Genomic DNA, 19,581 nt, shown 5'->3' with positions numbered 1-19,581 from the left:
GCACATGAATGTAAAAACATATGCATTCAGGAGGGAAGAACTCATATGAATATGTTTTACAAACACGATTTGCTATATTTTCTCAATGGAATTGAATGATTGGACACTGGGCAGACCTGTACAGTAATTTGCCATCTTAGGAACTTGCTGGAAAAAAAAAGTTGATTCGGTAAATATCTGATATCGTCCAAACGGATTTCTTCAAATTTACAGGAGAAATTTTCTTTCGCGGAAACTGAAAACTTCACCATAGAATGCTGCAGAACAAGATATAATCACTTTTTATGTAAGGAACTTGCATTTTTTGTAACAATATGCCGTTGTTCCCATTATGTACCTGCAGATGACGCGAGCGTCTAAAGTCACGCTGTCTCGCCAGTATTTCCAAACTTGACTTTTTTTTTTTTTAAATATGCTTGCCTAACCTTGCCGAAAATGGTTCGTGGGGCTATCCGTCAATGGTTCGTGGGACTGTCGTGAATTATTTTTGGGACTATCCGTCAGTGGTTTTGTGATGACAATGAACACGAAGGTAGGTATTTTTTGGTTAAGTAGATTGAAACCCATACCCGCTCCAAATCAACAAAACACAAGCACGATGCGCGATGATCCATGACGAGTGCACACCATATTGTCTGTTACCCAAGCAGAACAAGGAAGACAAATAATGACTCATAATATGAAAAGTTGACACTATTTTATGGAAAAAGGCATAACCTCATCTTAAAGAATCTTCCGCAATGCAGAATAGGTAAGTATCAATGCTAAAATTAACGAAATAAATGAGTGAGAGGTGTTCGGGCCTTATCAGATAATTACTGTTCATTCAACTTAACATCACATCTTGTCTTACTTTTGATTTTTAAAGTTATGTGGCTTGATATACAAACTTTGGTAAAACTATCAAAGCCGGGAATCGGATTTCTTCAAATTTACAGGAGAAAGTACTTACGGACTTGATTTTCTGTGTAATTTCGGAAGGTCGTAGAAGTGTTTTCTCGTGTTTTTCAATGTATTTGGCTGCTAATTCAGGTATGTTTCTTTAATAATGTCCATCCAATGCACGAAAGCTGTTGCTTGCATTTCCATCCATGTACTTGAACTGGATGTTGCGAGCATCTGATGATGTAATCCCCGGTAAGTGTTTCCAAACACACAGTTTTTTCACTATATTACCTAACCTTACCGTGATGGTGCCTGGGGCTATCATGAATGGTTTTTGGGGCTATTCGTGGATGGTTATATGATCCAGAATGTTTTTTGGGGCTATTCGTGGATGGTCATACTATCCCCGAATGGTTTTTGGGGCTATGCGGGAATTTTTCTGTTAAGAAGGTTGAAACACTGCTTTGCCGTTTGAAACACAATGTTAGTCAAGAGTTGCCTGCCATTTAGCGTGTTCAGGAAGCGAGAAAAGGACGAACAATAATTACTCGATATGTCGACAATAGATACTAATTTCGTTAAAAAAAAAAAAGCGAAATCCCTTGTTAAACAGTCTTTTGCAATCCAGAATAAGTAAGTACGAATGTCAACAATTACAGAGTAAATGAGTTACAGCCGATTCTCGGCTTTAACAGTTTTGCCCAAACTTTATTTGAACTTGTGAAGCTCATTAATATTTGCTTCATAAGTTTGACCTGATAAACTAAACATATGTGCTTCTTTTTTAAACTTTGAAATGACTATACTGCAAGCAAAAAAACAGTACAGTATGGTGAAGGAACCTAACCTAACAACCTTAGTGTACACTAACACACAAGCTTATTAAGGGCAAAAAAAAACAACGGTTTATTTTTCTCTAAACACACCTCCTGTAACTTAAACATGTTAGAGGATCAGTGCTGAAGGATATTCATGCCCTAGGGTAAACCCACTGAGAATGGGACCTTTTCAAGTGCATGCATGCTTTTTAGAGAAGCTGCAAAGTACAGAAAACAATCATAACTATAGAACTATTTGCCGTAGAGAGATTAAATCAGTTTTGTTTTCTTCCTTAGAAGATGGGGCTTTTAGCAAAGGTAAAAATTTATACATTGTGAATCCTAATAATGTGTTGAAGGAATATTTTTATAAGAATGGCATACTCCTGTAGCCCCCACAATAGACTGAAGTGAATGAACAAAAATGATGTATGTAGCAGTGGTATATTCCTAAGTTTCATTGAAAACATGCTGATGCTGCTTGTGGCCGGAAAAATAATGTATAAGCAGCAGTGTTGCCAGCTTATGGAAACAATTTCTGGAATTTCTATAGTACAAATGAATATATTGTTTTGTAATTAGAGTATGTCATACCTTCATACATATAGTAATGAATAAAAAAAGGCAGAACTGAAATATCATGTAGTTCAAGGAATGGCACATTGATTACTGTCACGCAGTGCTGGGAGATATACAGATGGTTATCAAAATAATGAAAACACCTATGATCAGCGACACTGCATCTGTGTGGGCTGGCAATATTGTTCAGTTTGTGCAGCTCCCGTTGAACTGTGATTGTAGAAACAGGTTGGTCGAGATGTATAAATATATTTTAAAAAACTTACGTTTTGTGAGTATCTAGGTAACTCCTACTCCTAGATACTCACAAAACTTAAGTTTTTTAAAATATATTTATATTAAACTTGTGAGTAATTCGCACAACTTTCATCATTAATTAATGGTAGAGATGCTGATTGAGTTCTGACGTCACTTGTCGCATTAGCTCGATGCTTCTTTGAGACAATCCTCTTCAATGTTCGGTGGTCCCGATCATGGAGTATGGGTTTTCATTCACTATGAAGCTTGATACACATCTAAGCTATGATCACCCTCCCCTCATGGTAATTGAATGATTTTTAAATAGAAGCATTCAGAACCAGCAGTCCGGTAAAGGTTTGCTTCAGTCATGATCAGGTGGAAAGAATATTTGACTGGAGCAGCATGAGGGGGCGGAGCTTGATCCTTCATGTGAAGTGTGTAACGCACCACTCAACCCACGATTCACTAGCAGTCTTCAGCCCGTTGCAGAGGATACGTGACCCAGTTTTGTGCATAGAAGATGAGTGGGCTGAAGACACAAGACCTATTGAAACAGAAAGGCGAGTATAGATAAAATCCCAAAATATTTTCCTCTCAATTCTGTTTGTAAAACATCGGTCAAAATATGCGATTTCATAAACTCAAGTAAAAGAAATTAAAAAAACAAAAACGACCAAAACAACCAACGAAAAATATTCAATAGGGGACTAACCACAAAGATGATCCATCAGCACTAGTTGCAATGACTTTTTTGCATGAATTGAAATCCTTAAATCAAAAAGCTAACCTGTTGATGGTTTCCGGACAACAAAATTGTCATTTGTGTGTGTCTGCAAAGGAAAAGGAGGTATTGGTCCTGCTCTGCCAAGCCAAAAAATCATTCTTGATATGTAGACGAACTTGTTCTTCATTTATGGAATGCTAAACAAAATTATTCCTTTCTCTTTTAGTCGAGGAAGACTACTTTTCATACGATGTGCATAACAATCGGATCCTTGAAACTAGGCTTAAAACCTGATGTTTATCTGTCACGTGTTGTGTCTGAAACTTTGATAAAAGAAGTGGTCAACAATGTTGATATGAAACAATGAGGCCGAAAATGTTCATGCCAAACCTAGACCGCCAAAGTAGTGTTTACCAGTGTTGACATTTACAGTTTAGCAAATAAACAAACGTTTGCCAATTTCAAACCAAAAGTATATCAATAAACAGTATTATATTTTAATAGCTGACCTCCGTGGCCGAGTAGTTCCAGGTTCGAATCCCAGCCAGGGCACGAGTGTTTGCAAGTGTCTATTCATCAATTTCATGATATCATCATCATCTTTGCAAATTAGCCAAAAGTGAAGTAAAATAAACAAAATCAATCAATTCGTGGCCGAGTGGTTAGCACTTGCTACGATGCCAAGTACTCTGAATTTGAATCCAGGCTGGGCATGGATTTTCTTTATGATGTCCCTTCATCCATTTCATCATATCACAATGCATCATCATCTCCTCAAAACTAGCAGAAAAGCAAAGTAAATCAACTATATCAATCAATCCCCGTTTTTGCAATTCTCTTTATTTTCTTCTAATTAATGCCAGTGCTGTAACAGATAAGTCCGTTGTTGAAAATATCTTAAACAATGTACAATCAGCAGGTTTATACAGGAAAATCAGTGTACTCTGTGAAAAACCAACACCAGACTCACGTTGATCATACCTTGACGGGAGTGAAGCTTGATCGCTAGTGTGGATACCCCCGGACTGTGAGCGGGGAATTAGGGGACAGGGAACTGAGTGTTGCTTAAGCATAAATGTTAATCAAGCCTTGCCCTTCGCTCACGATGTCTTGCCACAAGTTGTGTATGCTGTCATCGCCTTGGACACTGTTGCTCTCGATACGCCTAACACACTGGCAGTCCTCGTTACACTTGCGCCAACTAACCGTGCTCCTACAATCTGCCCTCACCTTCGTCTGGTCAATTGCACGCATGGATATGTACTACTGACTACCGTCCTTAACAAACGTCGGTCACAGTGCATGACTGATCAGTGTTGCCAGCCCACACAGATCCCCATGTTGCTGAACATAGGTGTTTCCATTATTTTGATAAGCACCTGTATCTCCCATCCATCCGCTAAACGTTAAAATAAATATTTCTCAGTACCCTTGGCTCTCTGTCTTTACCCCTCCAGGAAGTGAAATATTTTGCATGGTTTATGAAGATTTATGTTGTTTATAAACTTTTTCAGTTGTTTGTAGTTCGTGAAGATGTGTTATTGTGAAATAAAATACTTGTGTTACCTTACCATGAAGCAGAACAAGTCAAAGGCTTCACACAAATGAATGTAGCATTCAACAAATTATTCCACAAAAGCAGCTGCAATTTTACATCATTAGGTTAGGCTGAATCATTATGAAACAACAATAGTAGTGAAGAAGTTTTAGACAGTGGTCGGAAGTAGCTTGCTACTGTAGCTAGGTACAAAATTTGTAGCAGTAGCAAAGCTACAAAATTCCTGTAGTTGTTGCAAATATTTCGCTACAGCTACATTTCTTCTCAGCACTTTCAGGTAAATTTTGAATGTGGCAACAGCTTCAAAAAGAATTTGACAATAATGCTGACTTTTGTAGGAGTAACATAAAGACAAAGTCTATTATGTACATGGAAATACGGATCATCTAGATTATAAAAATCTTGATCGTAGATTATAGATACCGGTGTAATTTATTTCATTAGTGACTGAATAATTCTAATAACCAAAATACTGACATATATGAATATATTCCGGCTGACAGCTACATTTTTTGAGCTGCATTACTATTTTGAGGAGAATTGTGCCTAGTTTGTAGCACCACTGGAAAAAAAATACCTAGATTGCACCACCCCCGGACGAATCCTGTGGATATCCCTAGTGTAAGAGGCAGCAAAATGTTATTAATTACTGTGTAAAACACAACTTGCAGTGCAAAAGTGAGCAATCCATTTTCACTAGAATGACAGCAATAGTGCCAGGATCTAGGATCTCACCAACAAGAAATTATTGTTACATGAACGATAGACATACACTTTCTGGAATTAGAATTATTTTTGTCATAATATTTGTTCACAAATTTTCAAATTACAATGTGTTTAGAAAACTCAGATTTATACGTCAGTTTCCTCAAAATATTTCTGTTTCACTAACCATGACAAAGAAGTTGAATGTTTTATTTAGTATTTCTCTTATCTAGAGTCGCTTTCTGCCACTTCTGGCTAATTGCGAGAATGAGGAAGAATGATGAATGACAATGCGCATAGGGAATGGAGGAGCAGGAGAATCCTATTCTCCAGGCATTTTTCCCAGTTTTTAATTTTGAGTCCACTTTATGCACAGATAAGCTAATCGACACTGGTTCCAAACCAGTATGTGACAACTCAATATTTATTCTCAAAGAAAATATGTTGATATAATAAATTTTAATAATTCTACCAAATTTTATTTGTGTATGGTTGTAATCATTAATTTGGGTAAAACACTAATTGCAATACTCATACATCAAATTTGAATTGATGCCGCTTACATAGGTATATTATTCTCAAACACTATAGTAAAAATAAATAACTGAAGTAACACTGCTATCAAAATTCAAAATGACTGGAATCATGATGATAAGTAACAGAATCTATTTACCAGTAAGTACAACTATTATACTAGGGTCTCCTTTGGAATATCCATGTAATTGTTTTCAATTTTTTATGCAAAAGTAGCAAATAGGAGTAGTGTAGCAAGATACTGTTGGGTAAATGTAGCGAAGTTACTTTTCAAATGTGGCATTCTGATCACTGGTTTTAAATTTATTTGTGTTAAGAATTTTTCATTCTTAAGTTTGGTGTTATCATTTGCACATTTTTTTTAAAAAAAAAAAATGTTATTTTCGTGTGCATACAACTGATTACTTAGGTGAGCCATATTTTGGGATCAAACATCTCTGTTGTTTATGTTTCCCGCATGCTGGAACCAATTTTATATTACGTGAAACACCGAAATCTGTCGATTAAAGAAAATTCAACATAATTGTCGAGGGGGGTACAGTGGGTCAACAGCCCCTATTTCTCTAGTACACACAGGTCTGGAACTACAATTGACTTACATTGGAGTGGGTTGATCCAATCCTATTCCCCACCTCAGAAAATAAACTGGGGGAGGGGAACCTTAAAAAAATATCAAAAAAATATCACTAAAATCTGAAATGTAGTATGTAAGATCAAGATCATTGTCACAAAACTATTGGATGTGCGAAATCAGAAGTGGTGCCCTTGACGGACTGCACCCACCTCTAGAATTACGTCATTTTTTTTAATGGATACCTTTCAACGTTTTTCAGGGCACAGGAGTCTCAAATAACATATATATTTGAACCCAAAGAATGACCCACCTAAGTAACAAAAAAACTCTCTTGGGGTACTTTCAGAGGCATAAAAAACAGTTGTATGCACACTAAAATAGCAATAAAAAAAAATGTGCAAATGATAATTCCACCAAACTTAACATTCCTAACATAACATTGAAAAATTATTAACACCAATAAATCTAAAATTCCTTCACTGCTATTGTGGTTTCTTAATTTTTCAGTCGATGTACTTTATTTTATAATACATTGATACATTGTATCAATATTTTGAGTTGATGAAGCAGTAGGCCATTTCTAGTCTTCTGCTGTTGGGTACTATACTCACTTGCGTGAAACCTTCAGCCTGAGTTACATTACTTCACAACAACATATTTCCACAAGAAACAGAAAACATTCATAAACAACTTAATCTTCATAAAACCATGCAAATTTTTTCACTTTATAGCAATTTAGTAAATCTTGCTTATTCTATGTTGCCTTTCTCTGTCTCTCTCTCTCTCTCTCTCTCTCTCTCTCTCCAGACTAATTGAAGATGATGATGAAATTGAGCAAAGGCCACATTCATGTTCTTATCCCCTGGGGAAATTTGATGAATTCAACTCACTTGATTTAGAATGCTTTGGTGAAATTATAATTGCATATATGGGAAGTTAGTTTCATGCATCCTTCCATTTGAATTTGATGTGCTTTTCCTGTTCTGTGTGTGTGATTATGTCTAAAAATGCCATATGCTTCAAAATATTTCATTTGACCCCCTCCGTGCTGGAGAGAAGTAGGAGCAGTTTGCTTCATCAGTGGACAAAGTGCTACAATGCAGTTATGCCAAGAGTATGCAGTTTCCAGCTTCTATGTCATAGTAGTTCAAAATTCAGGTAAGCCATGGATATTTTACATTGACAGCTGCTGATATTGTTGCAATATTGTACAACCAAGTATTTACAAAGAAAAATCTTTAATAATATGTATTTATTCTTAGTCCATTCCTCATGTATGCATATTTCGTACACCAGTAATGTGAGAAATCTGATGTTTTTGCGACTTGATTGCGAAAAGTAAGCAAGATTTTGCAGAATACCAAATGCTGCGCAGGTGGTTGTTGCCTGCCTCAAGTAACAATCTACCACACCCAGATTTTAACAGAGCTTTATATAGTGAGAAGGTTTTACCTATCCCAGTAATACAGGCTTTGCTGGCCAACTAAAGTTTCCCTTCCAACCTTCGAATTCTCCGGGTTGGAGTTGCAACCCTATCCCCCCCCCCCCCAAAAAAAAACACAACAACAATGTAATGCCAAATTTTAAGTACATAGTCTTCAAAGACTCAAGCATTCAAATGTGTTGATTTCCACATTTCTTGCACAGTTTTATGTGGGTTTTTCCCCACTTTCCTGTCAATTTTTACTCTAAAAATTTCCCTCTTGTGAACACAAATGAGCAGGGACTGGCAGTCACAGATGGCACCACCACTGTTAATTATTCACTCCTGTTTAGGACATATGAACAAAGATACTCATGTTGTTCCTATTCTGGCACTTACTGACTTACGGTTTGGTGATAGAACATAGGGACTGGGCCATGGGCCTCATTTTACAATGGTTTTTGAATAATTAATTCATAGCATAAACATGTGTAAAGTTTACTTACATACAACATATAACTGATTCTCTGCTGCTTGAGAAAAAAAAATTGGTAATACTTATAATCATCCACAATCTACTGTTTATTTGGGCTTAAAATGTAGATTTCAATTTACCTTCTGTTTATCATTATTCCCATTCATGAAAGAATTCGCCAATCCAGGCAACAAAAAAAATGATAATTAATGACATGTTAGCAAAATCAAATCATGTTATTTCACAGGAACAATGGAATTGTAGTTTCTACAAGTCAATCCTTGTAATTGCATACTATATATGCCAAAAAGGCTACAAAATAGGACCCACCCATTTTTGCTAGCTTTGAGGACAAAAAACACAGGCACATAGCCAGGGGGTGGGCCCTGGAGGCTGAAGCCCCCTCTGAAATCCTACACATGTTTCTTTGCATATAGTGAATAGTGGTAATTAATTGTACTTCTTTAGCAGGATTAAGCATCTTCTTAATAAGGTGTAATATACTGAGGAATGCATGTTCAGGGCTTCTACCGCCAGTTTTTCACACTTTGATGGCAGGCTGCTGATAAGGGATGAGCACCCCCTCACCGAAATAAAGTTCTGGCTACAGGCCTGGAAAATGATTTGAAATGGAGAGAGAAGATCTCTGCTTTTTCAACAATGCTCAAGAAAAAAACTTGCACTAAGCTGTAGGGAAAAAAAAACTGGCCAGCTGAATAATCAAAAGAAGAAAGAATTCTTCAAAACAATGCTTTATCATACTTAAAAATGCCTATTCTGCATTCTTTGCTTGCTTCAGTTGTTTATGTGCCTTTGGCCTTCCCTACATTGAAGAAGGTAACTGGTAAACCTTTGTTGATGTTGAACTAACTGGAATTTGGCAGATTTGAGGGTCGCAAGGGATGTCAGCTCAGATATTTATAAATACCAAATGTAGCATAATCAGGGTAAGCAAACTGGTCAACCTGTTGGCGATTCATACTTGGGACAAAATGATGCCAATCCACCTCATCTCTTTTTCCACCTGAAAGCTTGGAGGAGTCAATCAGCGCTCATTTGCTTTGTTCTGTGTGTGTGAAAGGAAGTAGATAATTATCTGTGAAGATAATGTGTTTGATGTGTATTAATTTAAAAAAATGAATTGCAGCAGAAGTTTGTTTTAACACTGATGGAAAATTTGAATTTTGCTATTTGGCTTTTCCTCGACTTTTGGCTAATCGCGATGATGAGGATGAGTGATGATATGAAATTTATGAAGGAACTCTTGCAAAGAACACCCATGCCCAGGCCGGGATGCCTGGTGCCGTAGCCATGCTGTGCTGCCTCTGCCAGATAAGTAATTTTCTCTCAAGCTTATGTTAAATTACTTTACAAATAAATATTTTATCCCACATGTACATACAGTTTTGGCCTTGTTCAAAACTATCAGTTGCTGAGGTGATTTCTGGCTCTTCTGAAATTTTTTTCTGCCTCTTGCGTTATTTGGAAACAAGTATAAATGCTGAAAATTGATCAATCCACACGAGCAGTCATTTTACATTAACTCCGTTGTGAATACAACAATGCTAAGTTATGTGAAAAACTTAGTGTAGTGGCCTTGTGTTGCATACAGAGAATTACACGAAATCAAACGATGTTATTTTTTCTAAAATTTAATCCTATACACATAAAACAGCTCACATACTCGTGCAAAAAAGATAATAACGCAAAAGCTTTAAATTAACCAGGTTGTGTTATCCTAGCCTTCCTGCAAATGTGGATTTGATTCAAACTATTGTCAATTTTTTGTGAAACATTTGTGTGCAATCAGCACCATGGGTAACACAACTTCATTTATTCAGAGAAATTTTAATTTGAACATCCTTTAAAATATTGTTTTTGTTAAAAGTGTCTTTTCATCACTTGTGAACAATTCTAATACAGTATAACCAGTGGCGTGCGAGGATTTTAGACTACACTTTTTTTTTTAAAAGTTATACCACCAACCCACATTTGGGCATGCCTGAGTATTACTGTGCATTGGAAGAAGAAAATTAAAATAAGTTCATGTTTCAATTCCTATTTTAATATTTTTTTCAGGGGGCACCTTTTAAGTGCCTTTTCTTATTTTATAGTGCCTAATTTAATCATTTTTTATGCCTGTCTATTTCAGAGGTTTTTAGAGCTTATAAATCTGCACCCTTGTTATAACGTAATATGGCACTGTAAGAGTTACAAGTTTTTTAGGTTGAAAATAGGTTTTGAAAAGGGGGTGAAGAGGAAATTGAGTGTTCCATACAAACAGCTGGATGAAATATCAAATTTTAATCTCCCCTAGCTAGTGTATCCTATTTTCCTTATTTTTATATTTGCTTCTGCTATTCTTAACTCTTAACAACAATAAAAAGCATACTTAACGATATTTGACCTCCCTAATCTGTTGTTTCTGATTTCAAAGCAAAGTTCTATTACCTGTTTAGCACTATATATCTGATATTATTTTAGGTGTGACAGACATATCCCATATACTAACCCTGCAATATTTGTATGGTTTTTCGTCATGGATATTCATGTAGGCTACTCCTGTAGACTAACACTTTTTTCTATTCAAGTATTTTACACTGGACTTTGGAATAGTAACAGAGTCAAAACTAACAAAAGTCCGATTAAAATGCCCTATTACTTCACTTATATGTACACAAATTGTGCGTTTTTGCAAGCAAAACAATAATGAATGTTCTTCATTGAACTTCTATTGGTGTTAATATAGAGTACCCCAGCCAGTATTCAAAATTATTATCTAAGAACTATATACAGCATGTCCGGAATGGGACTGACGGTTTTTAAAAGTGTGTGGTTTTAATATGGGCAGAGATAGGGAAGAAAGAATACATACATTTTGAAGGAAAACTCAAAAAGTTTTCTTCATCAAATTTTCATAGTTGTACGACTACCGGTGACGGCGCTAGTATCGCCGAAACGAAAAATGGCGTCGGTACTCGAAAAGGTGCAATGCGTGTGGTGGTTTGCAGAAACAAAAAGTGTTGTTCAAGTGCAACGAAACTTCCGACGTGTTTACCACAAGGATCCTCCATCATGCAACAGTATCCAGGCATGGAAGGAACAATTTTTATCGACAGGGAGTGTAGTGAAACCTCACAGTGGTGGTAAATCGCGTGTGTCAGACCATAGTCCGAGGAAGTCAATTCGCGCAGCGAGCAGGCAGCTGGGAATTCCAAGGTCAACTGTGCACGATGTGGTACATAAACGATTATGTTTGTGTGCGTATAAGTTGCAAGTGTTGCAAGAAATTAAGCCTAACGACAAGCCAAAAAGATTAGAATTCGCCAATTCTACACAACATTGATAATGACTATATTTTTCTATCGAACATTGTTTTCTTAGATGAAGCAACTTTTCACTTGTCTGGCTGTTAACAGATACAATGTTAGGATATGGGGATCTGAGAATCCGCATGCGTATGAGGAACATTCCCGAGACAGTCCAAAATTCAATGTTTGGTGCGCTTTAACACTTAATGAAGTTATAGGTCGCTTTTTTTTCATTGAGCAAACCATAACAGGAAATGTGTTCCTAGACATGCTTCAAAACTTTGCAGTTCCCCAATTACAACATTTGCAACCTCAAGTGATTTTCCAATTGGATGGTGCCCCGCCACATTGGAGCTACAAGTGAGGGAGTATCGTGATACGGAATTTCCGGAACGTTGGATAGGCCGTGATGGGCCAACATGCTCCCCTGATGTAACCCCTCTGGACTTTTTCCTGTGGAGGTATGTGAAAGACATTGTGTATTCCGGTAAAAAGGTTCATAACCTTGATGAACTGATGACCCGTATTCGGAATGCGATTGCTTCTGTCACATCTGAGATGATGTTACAGAATACGTGGAGCGAGATTGAATTCAGGCTGGATTTTCTCCGAGTCACAAATGGAGCTCACATAGAGTTATACTGAGTTACAATGACTTGTAAGTAATACCAATAAAACTTTTTGAGTTTTCCTTCAAAATGCAGGTTTTTTCTTCCCTATCTCTAACCATATTAAAATCACACACTTTTAAAAACCGTCAGTCCCATTCCGGACACCCTGTATTATGTAAATAACAACAACCACCTCACCTTGAAAAAAGTAAAATGTCCAACTTTTCAGTGCTGGCAAAACAAATACGGAGTTCCAATCTTATAAGTATTTTACTAAATATAGTTTTTAAAGTTACAGAACAATATGCACAGTCGATTCTATCAGTCAACTAATATCTCAGTTAAAAAAAATATCGCTGCAAACCTTTTTTTAACAGTCAATAAGATATCACAAACTTGTGGGCATATACAGAAAATATTTGCATTGGAATTACATTTGCAGTGTTCCCCAAGTTCAAAATTAACTTTGTTGTAAATTGGAAAATGATTACTTGTACAGTCACAGGCACTTCTTGGTTGTCACAAACCCACAGACTTCGAGATTGTTACAACCCACAAGTGGCTGTGAATGTACAACTGTAGTTTTGATCAATAACACGAGGGAAATTCATATAGATGCAATATTTTTTCATTGTGAAGCCTGTAAATTGATGTTTTTTATTGCTTTATAATAATCCGTGGCTCAACAGCCCTAGAAGGGCCTTGGCCTATCTCCCCACTGCCAGCCTCCATCTCACAATCCTACCTAGAGGTGTGGAATTCTTCAACTAGTAATGGGGTAACGTGTGGTCAGCACATCAAACTCCCAGCCGTTATAGGAGATTTCCGAGACCGGACTACACTAGTAATTCGTAGCTCCCAATTTCATCACGATAGTGGGTTGCCACCGGTCCTATACACAGGCCAAAAACCCAGAGACTGCACCCAGGCGGACTCGAGCCCATGCTGTCCTGCAGTCAGAATCCAAAGCACAACACCTTAGACCGCATGGCCACTGAGGAGGACTTTTTTATTGCTTTGATTGGTAATTGGGCCAGTCTCCCCTGCATTTTCCTCAAGTGTTGCATTATGGCTCTCCTTGCTTGACACTCAATCTCACAATCAAAGTTTCCAGGTTCAAGTCCAGACCTGTGCATAGGTGTTTTATGTGATGGTTCCTTCATAGATTTCATCTATAGTGCAGGAGGCCTTAGAAAGAGCGTTTCGCGGGCTAACAGCAGATGTCGCTCGCACACTATTGCCGATACTCTCGTGTCGTCTGCTCCTCAGCCGAACAAATAGGCCAAGGTAGCAAGAGGCAGATGTCACTCACCCTTCCAGAAGGGTGCAGCGAGCTAGCTGTGGCAACCAGGCTCGCTCATTCATGGACCTGATTGGTTCTCGCAGACACACTCCCATATTGTAGTCTGCTGCAAGCCCGCGAAACGATCTTTCTAAGCCCTCCTGCACTTTAATCACTGCTCGTCATTATGATTACCCAAAGTGCCACAGAAGTGACATTAAATAGCAAAAATGCACGTTGCATTATGGAATATCTGTCACACTTATCGTCACTGGGCCCTGTACAGGACATCCATTCTTACAATGGTTTTGCCCTGTGAAAATTTATTAATGTAATATATATTATCCATTAGAATGTATAAAATATATATATCACCGTTTGTATTATACAAGCTGGCTTAAATTTCCATTTAGTGTGTCTCCTGTATGGCAACCTTCTGGAGCCGTTACAAAGCAGGGTTTTTAGAAGTTACAAGCAGTGCTCGAAAAATCTTCTTCAGAGCTAGGCGCCAGGAAACCACTTACTAGCAATTTGGATACTATAAGAAGCTGAGCCAGCCCCTGTGGAGGAGTGGTTAGCACATCGCGGTACGATGCTAAGGGTCCCGGTTTCGAATCCTGGACTGGGCTTGGATGTTTCTGAGTTTTTGTTTTCACTAATTTCATCATATCATCATTCATTACCATCTTCGCAAATTAGCCAAAAGTGGCACAAAAAGCAAAGTAAAATAAAGCAAATCAATCAACCTATAAGAAGTTGAGCATCACAGTATTCCAAACATCGCTAAATCATGTGAGGAAGCGGGAAGTGGGGGGTTCGGGACGAAGAGTAAGAAATTGTTACTGATTCTATGGAATGTTCACGACGTTGATAAAAAAAATCACTTGCTAGCTTACGGTGTACTGCAATTTGAACTTAGAATCTTCAAAGGTTCGTACATTGAAACTTAAAAAAACGGCAATATTACAGCAACAGATCACAGTCGCCAAGCTGAAAGTTTTAGTCACCCTGGCGACCGGGATTTTTCGAGCCCTGGTTACAAGGAACATTTTAGCAAATCTGAACAAGCAGCAGGGACTGTACTTCTCTTTAGACATTTATTTTATAGAAACCAGCATGTAGCACAGAAAAATACATTTTACATTCATGAAATAAATATCACAAAGTGTGGCATATTTCCAGCATCGATATAAATAAGGTGGCCCTGTTACCTAACTTTAGGTGCATTCTTTTCATGAAAATATATATTTTGCTTTTATTAGGGAATTTCTGAATAAAAAACAATAAGGTTGGTGTTATGCCAGGTGTAATACTCAAAGTCAAATTATGCCATTTTGGTGGCCCACTTACCCTATCTGTAACCCAATTACCCATATATGCTAGAGTGCCAAGTTTCATCAATTTACTATACTTATGTCAGTTCTGTGACTGGCACCATGAAGGTAGTTTCCTTATTACTAATTATCAAAGTTATGGTTGTGCAAGATTTAAACCACTTTGCATCATGTTAAGTACAAGATCATCTACATTTATGTATAAGTTCAGTCTGTAGCAAATTGTCCATAACTACATTCATTTGCTTTCTGCATAAGCAACATGAGGTTCTAGGATTCAAAGAAAAGCAGGTGAGAGGCACAGGACTAGTATGACTCCTCCCCTTAAGCACTGTAAATGGAAATAGAATGAAAATAGCAATGAACAATTTGAGAACTATTACATTTACTGCTGGCTTCTTATATCTATAACACACAATCACATAAGGCACCAAAATATTTTTCTTCTATATACACTGACATATATGCTGGAGCAATATTTTGCACAAAACTTACATCGAGAATTAATAACACTGCAAAACTTTGGGGGTAACAAAAATCGCCCTATCCCATTTCACAAACATGCATATGTATATAAAGCATGCACACAAAACATACTCATAAATACTTAACAAATTTCAAACCCAATCAACTTCATTTTGTTTTTCGTTTTGCCTTTCTGTCATCTGCCATACCAGAAAGCTTTTTATCTAACCTTCTTTGCAACATTTTTCTCTTTATTGGATCTAATTTCTTAGGTTCTTGGGAAGACAATGATCCAGTTTTTGCAATAAGTTTCCTTGCAGCAATTTTAGCCTCCAATCCACAGCCATGAATCTCTGGAATCGAATGTGAAATGCAGTACCGTTTGCAACAATGCTCACAATTCTGTCCAATTGTAGCTGTTGATGCCTTACACTTTGGAAAATTACATTTTGTATTTAATTTCTGAAATTTTTCCACTAATTCATCAAAGTCCTCTTCGTCATCTACTTTAGCTGAAGCTTGTTTCTCATTCTTTTTCTTCTCTGCCCGAGCTGCAATTGCCTGACAATGCAATTGATGTGTAATGAGATTTGGAAGTAGGATGTTTCTTTTGCAATAATCACAAGTCCTTGCATTAGCAGATTTTTCACTGGTTTCACATTTACGAGCTTTTTCACGCTTACGAGCTTTTACATTAGACTGAACAGAACTGCTAACATATTTTGAATCTTCATTAACTGAAACTGCACCTTCGTTAGACTCAACTGAACAGCTAGCCAATTCAGTATTAAGTGAAACTGCATCTACATTAGACTCAACTGAACAGCTAGCGAATTCAGAATTAAGTGAAAATGCACCTACTTTAGACTCAACTGAACAGCTAGCCAATTCAGAATTAAGTGAAACTGCACCTACTTTAGACTCAACTGAACAGCTAGCCAATTCAGAATTAAGTGAAACTGCATCTACATTAGACTCGACTGAACAGCTAGCCAATTCAGAATTAAGTGAAACTGCACCTACTTTAGACTCGACTGAACAGCTAGCCAATTCAGAATTAAATGAAACTGCATCTACATTAGACTCAACTGAACAGCTAGCCAATTCAGAGTTAAATGTAACTTTATCTTCATTTGCATTAACAGAAATACTAACTAAATCTGAATCTTCATTAACAAAAACTCCCACAAGTGACCTTTCGTTAGCATGTATTTCAGTGTTTATATTTTTCTTGCGTAGAACAATATGTCTCTCTTCATTTTCACCAACACTCTCGTGACAAAGGTTGTGATTCTCTGCTATTTCGTGAATCAACATTCTCTCAAAAGATGTCAATGATGGTGGGAATTCATAGACAGATTGCGAAGAATCGTCTGTAAATTTTTGTATGACTGCCTCCAACTTTCTCTTCTTCTCTAAAGTTTCTTCCATAGAATGGCTAGATTTTGAAATTAATTCCTTTGGCTGATTTTGAATTTTCTGCCTCTGTTTAGATTCCACCTTATTCTTGGGCTTATTTTCTTTAGACCTTGAACCATTTTCTCTTGGCACTTTCTCCACTTTTGCTAACTTCACCTTCAATTCAGGCCTCTCACACACATCCAATTCACTTTGATACTGGTGAGCAGAATGAACTACACCAAACTTTTCCAAATGTTCAATAAGACTTGAAATGACTGGATCACAACCAACTGTCTCTGAATCTGCCACCACTGCAAGGAAACGTCTTGCTCGAGTAACAGCAACATTTAATCTCCGCACATCTGTTACAAATCCTAATTCATGTTTCGAATTAGAACGAACCAGCGACAAAATAACAGCTTCTTTCTCACGTCCTTGAAAACCATCAACAGTACGTACCTCTAACTCCCGAAATTCTGAAAGACGACCCCTAACAAGTTCCACTTGTAAATTGTATGGTGTGATGACAGCAATATTACTTGGTTTAAGTCCACTTTTAATCAAATATTTTGCAAGTATGCTCACAATATCAGCTTCCCACTCATTACCTTTTGACACTTCATCTTGTGTTTCTAACTCGGGCATGTCACATCCTGCAGTATCAATGAATAATAATGGAGTTTCTGTATACTCGTTCTCTTGAACTTCATTTAAATCCTTCAACAAATGATCAGCTACTAGAGAATTAGCTTCTAACTTACTATTATACAATTTATCTGAGGACCATTTCATAATGTTTGTATGCATTCGGTACTGAACTGTCAACATCATAACAACCTTATCTCCTAATTTTTTTATTGCTCGTTCCATTAAACTTAATTCCAATCCTTTTTCAGCTGCTTCTTTTGAAATTATGGTTGGTGGCAGCTGATGATGATCCCCTGCAAGTATTGCTTTAGGCACTGTCTGGAGAGGAATCCAACATGCTGATTCCAGTGCTTGAGAACATTCATCTATAATTACTAAATCAAAATGATCATCTCTTACATGTTTCAGTGGACCATCTTTACTACTTGTGGTTAATGTACACAAAATTATATCAGCACTCGAAAGAACTTCTTTAAAAGCTGATGACTCCCTCTCACGGAGTTCTTTTCTAAATAACTTCACCTCTTGTCGTAATTTTGGTCTGGAATCCTTACGTGATTTTTTTAATTTAGCAAGTGTTTTATCTAAGTCACTTTTCACGTCTTCAATTATTTTGGCATTATCTCTTGATGACAACACAGCATCCAATGAAAAATACTGAATTGAAGGCAACATCCTTGCTGGATGACCTAAACGAACCACACGTTTTGTTTTAAACTGTACCAACTTTTCTAGTAGGTTGTCAACAGCAACGTTCGAAGGAGCACACACAAGAACTTTGTTACCAGCTTTCACACACTGCAACAAGATCTCAACAACGGTAGTTGTTTTTCCAGTACCTGGTGGACCATGTACAATCGCCAACTGCTTTTGGCATAAAGCAAATTTTACCGCATCCTGTTGTGATTTATTTAAATTTTTATTGAAGAATTCAAGAGATTCGTTTTGATCAAGAAGTTGTGGATTTAGTGGAACTTCTTCTGTGTTGCTGTCACCAAAAAGAACATTGATTAAAGGTGTTGCCTGAGAACCTCCACAATTCCCAAGCGAATTTAAACTAGTCTTCAACCTCTTGTAAGTAACGTCATTTGCTAACTTCACTACACAATATTGACAGTCTTCGAAGTCTAGGTCATCAATCTGATCAAACGATACAGAAATACAATTCCGTTGAACACTACACACTATTCCTGAAGATATAAAATCATTGCTGCCCAGAGTTCCCTGTGTAACACCAACAATATCACCGCACGTAATAGAATGCGACACGAGCTCCTTCTTCCTTGCACTCTCGAATGAAACTACTTGCTTACCATACAAGCCTGTGCAAAACGATGAAATTGTCAAATTCTTTAGTGCGACACCCTTACGCTCCAAATCAACACTAGCTGATTCGAGGAATTCACGACATTGTTCTATTTCAGCTGTACGTTCTAATTCCAGTAGTTCTAATTGAGAACGTACAAAATTTTGTACTACACCCAACTCCATGTTTACCTTTAGATACAGGCACTGTACTTTAGATCAGGCATTTCTGCGCAGGCTATGCACACACAGATTACTTTCACAGGCTACTCTATTTTTGTTTTTATTTTCAATGTGGCAGCAGACTCGGCCTAGAAATTTCGTACTTCCGGTGTAGGCCAGTCCCGTTGTTGCCAGTGCAGATTCACCGGCATACGAAGTAAGAAATGAGCGGTTCTTTTCATCAGTTGTGCAACGATAGTCAAGAAAGGTATTTGTTAAAGTTCTACTATGAAGGAGTGGACGTCTAGAATCCGTCGGATGATCAACTGCAGAGCAGATTATTAAAATATGACGTGTCTTTGTGGCCGCCAGTTGTATAGCACACTACGTAGTACATACAAGTATCTCATGTACAGTGGGATCCATAAGTATTACCATGCAAATTGTCCATCACCATGTTCGTGCACTTTATTTGACCCAATAGAAGCTTCAAGAATTAAAATAAAACTCAAAACAAGCTGTTGACAACTTCTGCACCAGCATACAT

General features: G+C 37.3%; 2 protein-coding genes across 2 annotated transcripts in view; both read right to left on the bottom strand.

The window, feature by feature from the left end:
• LOC145994820 (CXXC-type zinc finger protein 1-like) overlaps nt 1–7,246 on the bottom strand; it is a 66,457-nt gene extending 59,211 nt beyond the window's left edge. Inside the window, exon 1 of the mRNA XM_083131139.1 lies at nt 7,229–7,246. The gene's annotated coding sequence lies outside the window, so the exon portion shown is untranslated. The remainder of the gene's footprint in view (nt 1–7,228) is intronic.
• An 8,172-nt stretch (nt 7,247–15,418) lies between these two features.
• LOC145994818 (DNA-binding protein SMUBP-2-like) lies at nt 15,419–19,096 on the bottom strand. The gene has a single exon (XM_083131136.1). The coding sequence runs from the start codon at nt 19,056–19,058 to the stop codon at nt 15,687–15,689; it is 3,372 nt and encodes a 1,123-aa protein (XP_082987262.1). The 5' UTR covers nt 19,059–19,096; the 3' UTR covers nt 15,419–15,686.
• Nucleotides 19,097–19,581: the final 485 nt, after the last annotated feature.

The sequence above is a fragment of the Lepisma saccharinum genome, chromosome 11, assembly GCF_977018435.1.
Source record: "Lepisma saccharinum chromosome 11, izLepSacc3.1, whole genome shotgun sequence".
Classification (NCBI taxonomy): domain Eukaryota; kingdom Metazoa; phylum Arthropoda; class Insecta; order Zygentoma; family Lepismatidae; genus Lepisma; species Lepisma saccharinum.
Note: the sequence above shows the minus strand (reverse complement) of the source record. Positions and strands in the feature narration are given on the sequence as shown.

Excerpts from the sequence above, each read along its gene's own strand:
- LOC145994818 (XM_083131136.1), bottom strand. The coding sequence starts at position 19,058 with ATGGAGTTGGGTGTAGTACAAAATTTTGTACGTTCTCAATTAGAACTA.